Source organism: Anabrus simplex, chromosome 1, assembly GCF_040414725.1.
Source record: "Anabrus simplex isolate iqAnaSimp1 chromosome 1, ASM4041472v1, whole genome shotgun sequence".
Lineage (NCBI taxonomy): Eukaryota > Metazoa > Arthropoda > Insecta > Orthoptera > Tettigoniidae > Anabrus > Anabrus simplex.
The window spans coordinates 1,544,654,128-1,544,671,298 of record NC_090265.1 but is presented as its reverse complement, the minus strand read 5'-3'; the positions used below and the strand labels follow the sequence as shown (position 1 = coordinate 1,544,671,298).

At 40.5% G+C, this 17,171-nt stretch overlaps 1 protein-coding gene across 1 annotated transcript in view; it reads left to right on the top strand.

Annotated features, from left to right (window-relative positions):
• Drip (aquaporin homolog protein drip) overlaps positions 1-17,171 on the top strand; it is a 483,076-nt gene that overhangs the window by 389,239 nt on the left and 76,666 nt on the right. Inside the window, exons 5-6 of the mRNA XM_067138074.2 lie at positions 9,762-9,842; positions 15,206-15,281. Of these exons, the coding sequence (XP_066994175.2) occupies positions 9,762-9,842; positions 15,206-15,281 (157 nt within the window). The remainder of the gene's footprint in view (positions 1-9,761; positions 9,843-15,205; positions 15,282-17,171) is intronic.

The window sequence follows — 17,171 nt, the reverse complement described above, 5'->3', positions numbered from 1 at the left end:
GAGACGAAGACAATGATGAACGGATATTGTAAGAACTCGTACAATATAAAGTGCATATTTATTATAAATGGTTATTTACAATTTTAGTGCGATATCAACTAAAGCTCACACTTATCAGGATATTACTCACTTGTCATTAAGTTTATTCTTGTAACGTTATTACGAATGGACGACTTCCAGAAAATGTCTGCAAATACTGATGTACAGAAAGCCAGTGAAATATCAAAAGCTGATATTTTAAAACATTTTTCACCTCATGAAATTTTGTTGATAACGCCCTTTATTCAAAGCACCGTCGATATGACGTAGTTCATGGTCCGTCGGATGGATACGTTAAGCCTCGAGCAGAACTTTTGATGTTATTCAACAGGAGTAGGCAATGCCCGACATCGGGTTTCAACCTCTCCCTAACTCTTTATAATCGTCATCATTTCACGCCTAGACACGCAGGTCGCCCATGGGAGTCAAACAAAAGGACCTGCTCTATACGAACCACACATGTACTCGGACGCTTCCGGCACTAAACGCCATACGCTAAATAAATAAATTAAATAAATAAATAAATAAATAAATAAATAAATAAATAAATAAATAAATAAATACCAATGCCGTGTGTTTCATGTACATTCACCTATTAGGTATTAGTGTTAAAAATACCGGAGAAGAATTTTGGACTAAAACGGAATTTAACGAGGTAGGACATCTACTGACAAAAACATATACTGACAATGAGAAGAAAATCTGTGGCACATGACAGTGAAAGCCTTGTTTTACCAAGAAGACTGATGCCCAGCGAGATGGCCAGATTGTCAGCGTCACTTCATCCTCAGTCATATTGCTGGTGCGTCGTTTCTCACATCAGACGGCTCCTGAGTTGGTCTCTCAAGGTTGAGTGCTTCCTTGAGTGAAATTCTTGAACTGGCCGAGAATCAAATCCGGTGCCTGCAGGCAAGAGGTAGGCATGATACCCATACAGCACGGGGCTTGGATTCTTACCATAACAATGAATATTTACAGATGTTGATTGCTGTTTATTATTGTTGTTGTTGTTGCTAGTTGCTTTACGTCGCACCGACACAGATAGGTCTTATGGCGACGATGGGACAGGAAAGGGCTAGGAGTGGGAAGGAAGCGGCCGTAGCCTTAATTAAGGTACATCCCCAGCATTTGCCTGGTGTGAAAATGGGAAACCACGGAAAACCATTTTCAGGGCGGCCGACAGTGGGGTTCGAACCTACTATCTCCCGAATTACGGATACTGGCCGCACTTAAGCGACTGCAGCTATCGAGCTCGGTGTTTATTATTATTATTATTATTATTATTATTATTATTATTATTATTATTTTGCAAGTTGCTTTACGTCGCACCGACACAGATAGATCTTATTGCGACGATGGGACAGGAAAGGGCTAGGAGTGGGAAGGAAGCGGCCGTAGCCTTAATTAAGGTACATCCCCAGCATTTGCCTGGTGTGAAAATGGGAAACCACGGGAAACCATCTTCAGGGCTGCCGACAGTAGGGCTCGAACCCACTATCTCCCGAATACTGGATACTGGCCGCACTTAAAGCGACTGCAGGTATCGAGCTCGGTTGCTGTTTATTTTTTATGGGATCTATAGAAGTATATTTATTGAGCATATGAATTATATAGGAAGACGTACTTGACCAACCATTTCTGCTGAGTGTATTTGTGAGGAAGCAGTGGTGTGGCTTTAAGAGAGGTATCCTTTTTACTATTGTTTTGACTTCAAAATAGGAAACAAAAGAGAACTAGTTCCAGGATGGTCGATGGTAGGATGAGAACTTCTCCGGCCCCGCGGTGTAGGGGGCAACGCGTCCACCTGTCACGCGGCGGCCCCGGGGTTCGATTCCCGGACGGGTCCGGGCTTTAGAATTATAATGATTAATATCCCTGGCCTGGGGACTGGGTTTTTGTGACGTCCTTAATCTTAATTTCCTCACACACAACATTCCACACTACCGCCATACCAATTACACGCAGGTTCATACAAGATGGTGCCAGTAGGGGCAAAAGATCCACATGGGTCGACGCCCCGAACAAATAACATTTAAAAAAAAAGAAGGATGAGAACTTACCAAATAAAGACCTTCGTAGCGATGGTGTTGACCGGTGGTTGAAGACGGTAGAGTTCTAAGTTTGCACAGTATTTTGGGAGCGACTATTTCATTCGTATAGTATAAGAGTAACAGATTACAGCACTATCTTCAGGAACAATTAGCAATAATTTGAGCTCAGGTGGTTTACAGTCACCGTACTAGTGGGCCTCCAATTGTATGTCCTGGAGGAATGAATGCTGTCTTGTCACGTTCAATGACGTGAGTAGATTCGATATTGCAGTCAATTATGATCGTTTATATGTCCGCCGTACAACTGATGAGTGGAATGTCCTGTGCATATCAACCAGTATCACTTGTGTTGTACGCTTAGCATCACACTACGTTCATTGACTGAAGAGTTATGAGCATCGAAATATCAACTTTAAGAGCATTATGGAGCACAGTAAAAATGGAAAACCATTATTTATGATCCCTATTTCGAATTATATTACACTTTGATTTAAATAATTCAAAGTCTATAAATACTGAAGAGACGGCTGTTTAAATGGAGTTAAACAGAACTCATAAATACTTCAATAATAAAAGAGAAATGGAAGCTCATTCATTCACTCACTATTTCCATTTTTGTAACAATGTACACAGAAATGTTCAGAAGAAGAGACGGAGGATTAGAAGTCAAACAAGCTGCATGTTGTTCACTGCACACGAAAACAGTCCCGTGCTATCTACGTATTGAATGGTCCAAGAAGTGCTGGTGGTGGGACTTCCTTAAGCACAGCCTGCAAGAGACAAATGTGGAAAGCAAACCTTGCAGATACTCCAGCAACAATACCTTTTTTCTGCTATGATGAATGGGCAAAATTGAAAAAAAAAAAAAAAGGAAAACCCACCCCCTCGATGATCAATACAGAGGGGGATTATCGAGTGTCACGTACGTCCGGCACCTCGGCGTTTAAGAAACCGTGAAAGTTGTTAATGTTGTTAATGGAACGCAAACCTAGTAACATTCTTCTTCTTCTTCTTCTTCTTCTTCTTCTTCTTCTTCTTATTATTATTATTATTATTATTATTATTATTATTATTATTATTATTATTATTATTTCTTTTTTTCTCCGTTAGGGTCTTCTAGGGACCACGTGACAAAGCTTCAATATTTATTTTTTCCTTTTTCTTCCTCCAATACCCCTTCATCTGCACTGCATGCCGCCTTTTCCTATCCTCGGACCATTTCTAGCCTGTTTACTTTTCCTCCCGACCTTGGAATCCTTCCATTTTTAACACTTTCTTTCTAAAAATCTCTCTCTATCTGTTGATTCTTCTTCTCTTATGTTGTATATTTATTGACTTCATGAATCCAGGTTGCTGTTCACTTCTTGTTCCAAAGATACGAGGGTCGAGTCATAAGTCATGGCAACTATTTTTATTTTCTCGCGAACAGGAGACAACACGGAAAATCTAAGATATGCATTTGGAAATATAGAGCATGTACTTATGCATAGTGCCTGAAGACACATTCTGACTTCAGGAGATCTTCATAGGAATGTGACAGAACACAGGCCGTTGGTAGACATTGTTTTATTATGGTATAGACAGCAAATACACATGACTACGTACAAAGGACAGGTCTCGACTAGTTACAGACCTTCAAAATACTCACCCAAGGCTTCCACTGTGCGTTGCCAGCGGTGGGGCAGGCGCTGAATACCATTCGCTGCATGTGTAACTTATCGCTAACGTGTGACACCTCTCTCCGAAATGCTGTTACGATGTCCTCTTTGTTAGCAAACCGTTGTCCACGTAATGGCTTCTTGACTTTGGGGATTAGATCATAGTCAAACACCTAATGCTTCCCGCAGCTCTGCATGGCAATGGCGTGCATTTCTGCCGCGGAGAACTGCTATTTTAATATACGATCGTTGCTCCTGCTTGTTGACTTCCATTTTGTGACGTTCTCACTCACACACTGAGCTTGGGAGCATGCTTAGACCCACATTGTTGTTTACATACACCATCGAGAGGCATCATACGCAAGTACATACCATACATTTCCGAATGCATATCTTAGATTTTCCGTGTTGTCTCCTGTTCGCGAGAGAAAAAATAGTTGCCATGACTTGTGACTCGACCTCCGTATTTGAAGATCTGTTTGGTTAACCTGTTGTCATCCATTCTGTATAAATGTCCAGAAAATATCATTCGGCCCTTCCGTATTGTATCTTATGTTTTCTATGTTCCGGTATATTTCATCATTACTTCTTAATCTCCAGAGTTGTATAGTTCTTAGCGGACCGTGTATTTTTCATATATTTTTTCTTTCCAGAACTTCTAATTTATTCAGCTTGTAATTCAGTACTCAGGGGCTGCCTGGCCGAGGCGGTAAAGGCGTGCTCGGTTCGCCCCGAAGGACGTGGGTTCGAATCCCCGTCAGGAAGTCGTAAAACTTAAGAAACGAGATTTCCACTTCCGGAGGTGCATATGGCCCTGAGGTTCACTCAGCCTACACCAAAAATGAGTACCAGGTTAATTCCTGGGGGCAAAGGCGACCGGGCATAGAGCTAACCACTCTACCCCATCACGTGCCGTGGTTAACAATGGTGGAAGCCTTTACCTTCCACTCCTCCAAGAGCCTTCATGGCCTGTACGGAGGTGACTTTGCTTTGCTTTGTAATTCAGTACTAGACATTTACTCTCGTATAGCCATTCTGGTTTGACTACTGTGTTGTAGTGTTGTATCTTGAGGTTATTAGATAAACACTTTTTGTTGTAGATATTCCTAGTTATACCGTATGCTCTTTCCATTTTGTGTACCCCTTATTCTACAGCGGATATTTCCAAACCTTTTTCTTGAATTTTTTCTCCCTAATATTTGAATTTCTTTACCTTCCTTATTCGACCAATTTCTGTAATTAGAAATTGTGGAGCATTTCTTATATTTATTATAAATTTGGATTTTTCCTACAGAAATTCTTAAACCTGTTCTGTTTGTTATTTCTTCCAAGAGACTGCCTTGTAATGCTGAATTTTTCCGGTTTTCTGAAAGTATTATTATTATTATTATTATTATTATTATTATTATTATTATTATTATTATTATTATTATTATTATTATTATTATTATTATTATTATTATTATTATTATGTATACTTTGCTACTGGAATTCGTAACTTGCGTTCATTCCTCATTTTCTCCAGCTTACTGTTAATGAAGTCTGCCAGCGGGTGAAGCAACTCACAGTTTCTTCTGTTAGAGTCACCGAGTGTACATAGTGCCATATGTCGCACCGCCCACGGAGACTTTATGATGTGTTGAAGCTCGAACCTGTCTTTCATATATTTCTCAGGTAACTCTCAGACTTATTTGTGTTCTTTCTCTGACTGGGCTGAGAGGTCAACATATTAACAACGTTCGTGCTATTGTCACAACATGACTCATGACACGATAAAAGTCTTCCCAACAAGACGAAAGCGCAAGCAAAATTCTTGACTTTCTTAATGCTTTATAATTCTCTTGAATAATATCTTCCAATCTCGTTTATGAACAGCAGTTTTAGGTATAATATCTACCTAACTACTTCATATTATTATTATTATTATTATTATTATTATTATTATTATTATTAATCGTGATATGCTAACGGAGTAGACCGTACATCCAGCGACGCCTCACCGAAGGTTGGGCGGCGGGTACCAACCTGAAAATCCAAAGGAGCCAACGGTTTCAGGCGGGAGAGCCCTTTTGTGAGGGAGATGGTCCCTTAGTGGAGGAAATGCCACTGGAACCAAAGCTACCAACAGCGTTTGTCCCCCATGTTGAGGAAAGCTGTTTAAAAATCCAAGTACAGATGAAGCGACACATTGGTTGAGACACTTCTTTGTCGCATCAAGTGAAAATGGTTGTCACGTGTATTCATGACAGTTCAAGGGCTAGGGCGTTCCCCACTGGCGACGCGCGTCGTGTCGTCCCCGGCCGATCGACGTGAGAAATAGGTAAGGACTACCCACTCAAGAACGGATCAGCTTAAAGAAGCGAGTCCCCTGTCTACGATTAGCTACCATTAATATTGGGACACTCATCGGAAGGAGCCGCTAGCTGGCAGAAAGCACCGAATCGATATCGCCTGTGCCCAGGGAACAAAATGGGAAGGGTCAGAATCAAAAGACATAGATGACGGGTACATGATCATCTATCGTGACACAAGGTCTTTCAAAACGGATTTTCTGAGGTCGATACTCTTAGTTCGTGATGCCATGGTTGAAGTCAATCGACTATCATACCGCACAATGACTGTTAAATTCGACCTAGCACGGTAGCTACAGAGATCATCTCTCGCTACACACATACCGTAAAGTGAATGTCCTACTGATGAGGAAGAAGAGTTCTGCGAGCAATTAGGTGCTCATATTCAAACAATATCCCCAAGAGGAGAAATTAATATTGGAAAGTGAATGTCCTACTGATGAGGAAGAAGAGTTCTGCGAGCAATTAGGTGCTCATATTCAAACAATATCCCCAAGAGGAGAAATTAATATTGGTGGAGATCTGAACGATCACCTGGGAGAAGCGGGGGATGAATATTCTCAGTGCTATGGAAGCTATGGTTATGGAACGCGAAATGAAGAGCGATGCAACATCTTAAATTTTGCTGAATCTCATTATTTAGTCATTGTCAACATGTGCTTTAAGAAAAGGCCTACACACCTCATTATTTACATCTACTTAGATTGATTACTGGCTGGTATGCAGCGTTATTTCAACTTCCTAAAGTAATCTCATCAGAATCCATCACCACTCAACACCAGCTGCCTGTTATGGACATTTCAATTGGCCAGATAAAACCACCTTGGTCTCAGAAGTCTGAACTGGAAAGAATAAAATGGTGGAAACTTTTAATGTGAACAATGATCAGCTCGTACAAACCATGCAGACTCAGATAGCTGTTCAGATACACGGGGACTAGTTGAAAATCTCGCAAAGACAATAGCAGGAAAACGGTTCATGGAGAAACAGACTTGATGGTGGAATGAAGAACTACAGATCCCATATATGCCCAATGGGTCGTTGGGGACTCATTAACTCATTGCAAATAACAAAATAAATTTCATCAGCACCCGCAAACAGTACAAAAATGCTTAATTGCAGTTTTGTTTCTTGATGACACGCGTCATTGGACTTCTATTCTTTTAACTGTAGGCACAACCATTCTTATTCTTCTTAAGACTTGATTTGAACCTAGTGTTACTACATCAAGAATGAACGTTTTAAACCACTCATACTATTTGGGAATAACTTTGTTTATTAGGTACACAAGAAAACATTCCGTTGGTATGTATTACTCGGAATTTTTAAAATAGTTTTTGGAGTACATAGTTGTTCAACTGAAAAACATTGTTCTCTACAAATCATGTCATTTCTATGTAGAATTGTCAGAATAACACAAGAAACAATATCTACAATATTGAAGCTTTTAGTATTTTTAAATCGGAAGTAGCTTTTTTTTTTGGGTCATTAAAGATCCACTGAGCACATGAGGTATCACTAAACGAAACACACACTAAGAATAATATCAATGTGTCCTTTTCCTTAAGTAAGCAATTAACTTATAAGTCTCTAGTCAGGTTGCAGAAACCAGGTACAATCATTGCTATCATTGAATAATGGTTACAATTACCGCAGGTACTCATTCGTTACAGTATATCTCTCATAGTACTCTTGGAAACACTCATGCTGAGGGACTTCACATTTCTTCCAGGCTTTCGTGTTTTTTGTTTTGTTTTTTTGACTTAACATACACCTGCGTATTTCTTGTCCTAACAATATTATATGTTCAGCTTCATGCACACGGATGGCATCCAACATGCATCGCTTAACAAACGGAGTCCTACATGGTCCAAGTCTAAGCGGAGCAGTTCCAAATCTCTTAAGTAAGCCAGAAGCAACACTGCGTCTGAACTGAAGGAGGTCGCAATTCTTGCCGTATGATCTTGAGAAAAGACGAGCATAGCTCATTGCAGCATCCAGAAATCATAATGGTATAGCGATGTGCCTCCTTTTGCCTCTGACTGTAATGAAATGCCGGGAGTGTCCGTGGACAAGTTCGGCTCGCCAGAGGCAGGTCTTTTGATATGACGCCCGTAGACAACCAGCGCGTCGTGATAAGGATGAATTGATGAAAACGACACATACGTCCAGGAATTACCTAATTACGGTTAAAATTCTCGACCCTGCCGGGAATCGAGCCCGGGACCCCTTTGCCCAAAGGCCTGTACACGAACTAGTTAGCCGTGGAGACGGACGCCTTTGACTGTAATTCGATAGGTTGAATCATTAGCGCCCAGCTGATCGACACCATTCTTGTAAAATGAATTATTCTTCTTTCATGGTAATTTTTGTTTCGTATCATTCACTGATGAACTGCTCTGTTGAGATTCTGTGTCTTCCTCGTTTCTTATCCGACTTAAGACAATTTCAGTTAGAGCACAGCGGTTCTCTACCCATATGCACAAAAAATGGCGTCTCTGAATTTCCAGCTCAAGTAATCTGCCGCCATAAACATCTTGACTATTGTCTTGGTTAATTCATTTCCGACAGATAAATATCTCATACATCACAGTATATCATAAATTTGGTATTTCCAAGGACGATGGTCGTGGACTATTCATCGCTTCAATTGACATTAATTTTGATATTTTATTACCACCTAAAACCATGTACACACCTGCTATACCTTTCATGGCAATACACCCACACGATAAAACCAAGAAAGGTCACTGCATGGGTTAAATATGGATGATATGGATGGCGCCGTGCCAAAATTATGTACAATAAAATATTCCGTTTAAAATAAATAAATTAGCCAATGTATGGAATAAAATTTTTAGTGTAGTGGTTAGAGTGATTAGCTACCACCTTCGGAGGTCCGGGTTCGATTCCCGGCTCGCCACGAAATTTGAAAAGTGGTACGAGGGCTGGAACGAGGTCGACTCAGCCACTGAGTAGATGTGAGTTTGATTCCCACCTCAGCCATCCTGGAAGTGGTTTTCTGTGGTTTCCCACTTCTGCTCCAGGCAAATGCCACGGAAGCTTCCTTCCCTCTTCTTTATCTATTCCTTCCAATCTTCCGATCCCCCAACATGCCCCTGTTCAGCACAGCATGTGAGGCCGCCTGGGCGAGGTACTGGTCCTCCTTTCCAGTTTTATCACCAAACCCAATGTGTCACGCTCTGCCCTTGAGGCGGTAGTGGTGAGATCCCTCGATGAGTCCGAGGGAGAAACCAACCCTGTAGGGTAAACGGATTAAGAAAGAAAGAAAGAAAGAAAGAAAGAAAGAAAGAAAGAAAGAAAGAAAGAAAGAAAGAAGTATGGAATAAAATATTGTACACTACAGTCACTAAAATTGATAAGTTTACCTTACTCGTTTCCAAATTCTACTCACATATAACACGATACATCACTTTTCATGGCTGTGAAGGCAGAGACGCCGAGGAAGCGAGTGAGAATATACAGTACCCTATGAACCACTCTCATACTCAATGAGTAGAGTTCAAGGTAACTCCTAATGTTCTATCCTTCAGCAGGGGGAGGACTATTGAATGTAGGTTTCTTGTGTACAAGTAAATTTAGGGAAGTGGCCACTCCGAACTTCGTGAATATTATTCAAGTGTATTGTTTGGATGTTTCAGATCCCGTACACCGGATCCAGCATGAACCCTGCCAGGACTTTCGGACCAGCTGTCATGACCGGTATCTGGAACCATCACTGGGTAAGTAGTAATCAAATGAACGTTGCATCCTTGACATAATGAGGTATTCTCTTAATACTAGAAATTAGATAATGGTCACAAATTCACACCTGTGTTCACATACTCGTTTGTATTTTACCGCAAACAACTGGATTTGTAAAATTTGGAAAGTATTCAGAAGGTTTAAAGAATCAAACATCGGCTGTACCCTCTCAGAGCTGCACTAAAACTTGTTACTGTACCACCGATTTTCATGTTGCTGCGCAGCAAAAGTCTGCGGGAAATCAATATATCAATGCCACAAAATATTTGTGTATCTCTGTATTAACTTATTTGGCGGTACAAGAAGAAACAAAACGCGCTGAATTAAACGTTAGTATTTATATATTTCGTTTTCTTTCTCACTTTTTGAACTGAAATCCAGGAGTTATCAAAATAATCGCACGAAGAAGATCTCAAGAACCATGGAGCCGCGGAAATTTGCTTTTGTCGCTCTTACTTCGGCAATATGAAGCCTACGCCAGACTGCACGAAGTCGGGAAAGTATGGTACTTCAGATAAAAAATATCACGGAACATGTATATACATATCGTCGTTGGGCGTAGAAAAACAGTCACCTAAAATATTTCTGCGTTGAACGCAGGCCGAAAATACTCTATCACCTTATTGTATGACTTATGTCAGAGATTTCTCGTTCTTTGTGATATTTGTGCTGCGGGTCAGTATGTACCAGACGCCTATCTAGACTCGTATACTCCACATAGTTCCTTTCCCAATGAAGGCAGAGTCGCTGAGGAAGTAAGGGAGTGATAATGTAGACCGTGAATCACTCTCATACTCGTCTTCTTCTTTCTGGCCTTTCTCCAACTACTTGGGTCAACTCTATATGTATATGTGAGTTAAACCTTGTTTTACGACCGGATGCCTTTCCTGACACAAACTATCCAAAACGATTTATTCACTATTGCGTGTTTCTATAGTGATTTGTAGTGTGAGGTGATGTATGTAAATTAAGGTGTGTACTGAGACGAACACAAAACCCCATTCCAGAGATAGAGGAAGTAACCAGACGCGTCTAAAATACCCGGCCCGTCTGGGAATCAAACTCGGAGACCTCTGAACCGAAGGCCGCTACGCCGACCATTCAGCCTAGCAAGTAGCCAGCCCCTTGTTTCACTACATAAACTGAAGGAAAATCTGTCATATATCGCAATGAAGGTGAGGATATTGCGCGAACACGTACATAAGAAATGAAAAGAAGTGTTCGTTATTCAAGCTGTGATAGCGGTCATTTCTGGCGCAACGACTATCCAGACTTGTGTGATTTACGTCAAGGAATCGTCGTTTTTATTTATGTGTGTGCTGCGGGTCAGTATTTCTCAAACAACATAGCGGCCATTTCTGTCGCAACGACTATCTAGACTTGTGTGATGTGTCAAAGAATCGTCGTTTTTAGTTATGTATGTGCTGCGGGTCAGTATGTACCAGACAACATAGGTCATTTCTAGCACAACGCCTACCTACACTCGAATACTCCACGCAGTTCCCATTCCTGGTGGAGGCAGATATGCTCATACTGAACTTCTTCTTTCCGATCTTTTACCAACTTCTTGCGGTCATTCTATCACAAGCTCTGTTCCTGCATTAATATACCAATATATATTCAGGAGGGTCTTTGTAAAACAAAAGATAGAGAATGAGAAAACAAAGCAGTTACATATCATATCACACAGCATTGATCATAACATTGATCACAAGCAGTTCATTCTTTGGCTGAAGAAGGATTTTCCCCCCGGAGATTGAAAACTTCGATAGCTATGTGATACCAGTGCCAAAAACGTGAAAACGAAACCTGAAAGCGATAAATATTGACGAGAGGCGTCGCAGACGTTCTGCTGGAATCTGTATAGATCAACGAGGGAAACTATACAGCGCCGAACAACAATCAAGAATCTCAACCAATGAATCTGGTTTCTTATAGAAGCGCGATACCCTTGTAACACTTAAGGTTACCAATAAACTAAAGAACCAGAACGACATCCCATAAAAAATGTTACTCTCTGGAAAATCTACCCTAAATCAGAATTGATTCCACATCCTTGTTCATGGTCACGTATATGTTGCATTAATAATGCATACATACATCATTATAGACCGTTATGTCTTTCAGCGTTCAGTCTGCAAGCCTCTGTGAATTTACTAAACGTCGCCACTATCCTCTGTTTGCAACTAGTGCTGTGGCCTCATTTAGTTTTATACCTCTTATCTTTAAATCGTTAGAAACTGAGTCTAACCATCGTCCTCTTGGTCTCCCTCTACTTCTCTTACCAGCTGGGCTGAGTGGCTCTGACGATTGAAGCGCTGGCCTTCTGACTCCAACTTGGCAGGTTCGATCCTGGCTCAGTTCGGTGGTATTTGAAGATGCTGAAATACGTCAGTCTCGTGTCGGTAGATTTACGGGTACGTACAAGAATTCCTGCGGGACTAAATTCTGGCACCGCGTCGTCTCCGAAAACCGTAAAAGTAGTTGGCGAGACGTAAATCTAATATACTTCTCTTAGCCTCCATAACAGAGTCCATTATTCCCCTATGTAACCTATCCTCCTCCATTCGACTCACATGACCCACCACCGAAGCCGGTTTATGCGCACAGCTTCATCCATCGAGTTCATTCCTAACTTAGCCTTTATCTCCTATTTCCGAGTACCTTCCTGCAATAATAATAATAATAATAATAATAATAATAATAATAATAATAATAATAATAATAATAATAATAATAATAATTTTAGGTCTTTAAAATTCCTCCAATTACGGTGAAGAGAGAACGGGGTGCCGAAGGAATTTTTGAACGTGTTAGAAGCCAACAATGAGGAGTTTACGCATTTAGACATCTGATGTGCCACCATTTACGAAACCTATGCAAATGATTAACGCCACTATGTATCAGTGATTACATTGTGAACGATTATAATCAATACCTAAAAGTAAAACTTTCTATCACTGAGAAAAATTCTTTACTTCACTTTCTATTCATAAAATATTAGTTATTGATACATCAAATAATGTTCCTAGAGTGACGACTACAGACCTTTTTAATGCCATCTCTTTCTTTTTCATTCTGGATCTGCTGGTGGACGGGATGGCTTTCGTCCGTTGGTCCTAAAAGACCTTCTTCAATGTCAAAAGCATGATTCTAAACAGCAACTAACTCATACGATCTTTTCATGGATTACTTGACCTCATCATTTCTGGCAGAGTCCCTTTGGAAGTTCGGACACTACTTTTTCGGTTCCTCACTCACAGTTTTGAAGAATAAATGTAGTGGCATTCGCCCTATTGCTGTCGGTACCGTTTGGCGTCGACTGGCTGCGAAAATCTTATGTTACAGAATCCGTACACCAGCTATGGACTTCTTATATCCCCACCATCTCGGAGTTTATGTGTCCAATGGAGCTGAAGCTGCTGTCCATGCCACACGTATCCATCATGCGTCTTCTCATCAGAGCCCGAGAGCTTTCATTAAATTAGATCTTCGTAATGCTTTCAACGAGTTGCATCGTGATGCTATGTTGTTGGAAGTGAAGAATGAGGTTCCTTCCGTCTATCCGTATGTCTATCAGTGCTACTTCCAGCCTAGTGACCTGTTCCTTGGAAAATAAATTATATTTTCCCAATGTGGAGTTCAACAAGGTGATCCACTCGGTCCTGCTCTTTTCGCAGTTACTCTTAAGTCGACTGTCAGTTCCATTAACACCGAGTAAAAAAATTGGTATTTGGATGATAGCACCATTGCTGGTGAACCTGACTTCGCCCTTTCATTTCTGGATAAAATTCGCACACAAGCTTCAGACATTGGTCTACATCTTAATTTTTCTAAGTGCGAAGTGGGTTTTCTTGGCGTTCATCGGGAACACGCTGAGATACTGTACGAAAAGTTTAATGTGCAAGATATTCGATGAAAAGATGTCGAAACTTAAGGTTTTTTTTTAAATTTCAGAGCTTTCCGTGGTTTTGGCATATTTAGCTTTCTTTTTGCTCAGTGTTTCCTTTTCCGTCCTACGATTGAAGTACTTCCTGCCTTGTTCTCGGTCTTGGCGTGAGACCCCCACTATAGGAGGCATTCGATTGTGTATTAAAAACTGGCCTTGAAACCATCCTTAATTGCTCCCTTAGTGGCAATGCCTGGTTACAGGCTGCTCTTCCTGATGGTTCTGGTGGTTTCGGCATTCGTCGTGCTGTGGATTTGGCGATTCCGTCAGTTTTAGCGTCTTTCCACAGTTCTCTTCGCCTTGTCGAGGATCTTCTTCCACCTGGTGGATGACTGGACCCTGATGCTGCCGTACAAGAGAGCACATCTCGGTGGTCAAGCATAGCCGGCGCAGTTCCCCCTGATATTGGCAAAAGAAGTATTGAAGCTTCTTGGGATGCTCCTCTTATCAGTCATCTTAACTCGCTTCTGCAGCAGCCAGCTAGTTGTCTTCAAGACAAAGCCCGTCTCCTCGCTGCTTCTTCCCCTGAATCCGGTGCATGGCTCCAAGTATTAGCTTCGCCTTCTCTTGGTCTTCTTCTTTCCAATGAGAGTTTTCGTATCGCTGTAGCTTTAGGTTTGGGATCAGCCGTCTGCGAGTCTCACCGATGCTCTGCTTGTGGTGCCTACGTTGATGGATGTGGCCTCCATGGCTTTTACTGTTTGAAAAGTAAAGGTTGACACATCCGCCACTCCACTATTAATGATGTCATCTTGTGGGCTCTGGTTTCAGCGGAAGTTCCTTCAATACGAGAACCCACTGGCTGCTGCCGTTCAGATAGTAAAAGGCTAGACGGAATGACACTTGTGCCATGGAAAAGGGGTAAATCTCCCCTGTGGGACTTTACCTGTGCGGACACATTCGCCCAGTCCAATATTACCCTTTCATCATCGTGTGCTGTAGGTGCAGATGCGAATAGGGAAAATGCTAAAAGAAGAAAATACAGCGATTTGTTGGACAAATTCTTTTTCGTGCCAGTAGCCACTGAATCGAGTGGTACCTGGGGGTAATGATGACTTAAATTTTGTCAAAGAGGAAGGCCAAGGGATTGCTCGTATTTCCGACGTCACGCGATCAAGTGATTTTCTTATTCAGCACATCAGCATAGCTCTAATGCGTGGTAATGTTACATCCATTCTCGGGACACTACCACCTGGTAAAGAGCTAGATGAATCTTTTCTTCTTTAATACATGACTTTGTATTTTATGGATATTCAAGATATATTACATTACTAGTTAATACATAAATGTATTTGTTTAATCCATTATTATTATTATTATTATTATTATTATTATTATTATTATTATTATTATCCAGCAGATATAAATTGTACATGCCTCCTTTGTTCTCAGGTGTACTGGGCAGGTCCTATCCTTGGCGGAGTGGTAGCCGGCGCAGTCTACAGGTTCCTCTTCCAGGCCCGCAAAGGTGAAGAGGAGGCCAGCTCCTACGATTTCTGATCGCACCCTGGTCATGGCTTCGTTGAATGTTACAAGGATGAATAACTTTTATCTTTCCAGTTTCTTGCACACACAACGGGTATTGACGTTATAAAATGTCGTTGTTTCGCAGACGAGATCCTGTGATCTTGAGTTATTGAGATCTTCCAAAGAGTTCAGTTAGTTCTCGATCTGCGGGACGAATTTAAGAAACTACATCATGTTTGTGTTCCCATGAAATAAGGGTATCTTCTTCAAGTGCACATTAATATTTCATCCCGTTCAGTAAACAAACATCTCTGAAAGAAAGAAGTAAGGAATTATTGATCCCGACAATTATTTTGTCGTCGACTATTTCACCAGTTGTGAACTAAGAGCTGGCATTAAAAATAGGAAATATCATCTTGGTCTAGCCAGAACACGAAACTACATTTCACCTTCAACTTTGTCGTTCACCATAACGGGATTCGACTATTGTATTAAATATTTAAACACTCTCAGAGAGAATATTCAATAAACCAGCTCTTAATAACGAGATAGCCAGGTTTCAGGATACAAAATCATTATGGCTTGCCAAAAATCTATATACTGAGGATGACAGTATTACAACTTGAAAACTAGAAATAGTTTATGAATAAAGAGAATAATTTCATTTTAAGGACATAAAATAGGCCTGTCACTCTGATCTAGGGCAGCCAGCGCGCAGCAGGAAAATTTCAAGATTTAAAAATTGCATGTCTACAAAATTTTATTTCTTTATATATTTAAGACTGTTCTTGAAGAAAGGTACTAACAAATCAAAGGATTCGCAAACAATATAAATGACAGATTACGATATTTCATAGCACTTAAACCTTCATTTCCAAATTTTGAGAAACCTATCATTTACAAGCAAAATTAGGAATGGTTTGCTAAATTATAAATCATTAAGTCACTTGAGGGCACCTTTCAAACCAATGCAGTGCCAAAGAGTTCAAACGTAGTGGTTGCTCAAATATTAAATTTCGAAAATTTTAACTTGAAATGAAAGTAGATACTAAGAAAAAATCCCCTATTCAGAACGTGTTTTACCTTGATAGTCGCTGTATTGAACATTTAAACCCATTTAAATACATACTTCGAGGCTATTAAAGTTAAGTTTATAGAGGGAACTACTTCGAGCGGTTTTGAAGAAAATCACCCATCATATGTTAACCCAATGACGGATAAGCCGATATATGTGTTACGAACAATACTGTGAAATGTGCAAATATATTGCTGTTCAAGTCTCCTGTGTGCTCTGTTTCAACTTGAATATCTTAACAAGTATGCCTTCAGAGCACTCATGCCTCGACAGATTACTGGTAATGAAATTTTGAAACCATCATAAATCATAAATGATCACAAATCTGTGATATTAAAATTCATTTAAATTTGACTGTGTTTTATGATTTCTTCTTAATTATGTGATGCAGAATATATTGGCCCGAGGGTATAAAGTCATCAAACACGCACTAAAATCATTAGTTCTAGTACTAACGCACACATTCAAGACAAGAAGTTAAGTAAAATTTTGAAAAGCCAGTAGTCATTCCAGTGCATACGTAGTGTAATTGTCTGCCTTAAGATGGTTCACTATTTATTGATGAACTGGGTGTGGTCATGTTTCAAGAGCATGCTTAACCTTTTGACATATATGATTATTTTAAACACCGACTGGTCTAAGAGGCGTCACCCTCAACCGTCAACCCTCTCGTTACCTGCTGTGATTCTCGTTGGTTCGATGCAAATAAAACTGAGAGTGCACACTTGCCTCACTTGATGGCAGAAGTCGTTAGATGTATATTTCGACGAACAACAAGAAATTCCATTGCCTTTTTATCTTAAAGGCAACAAAAGG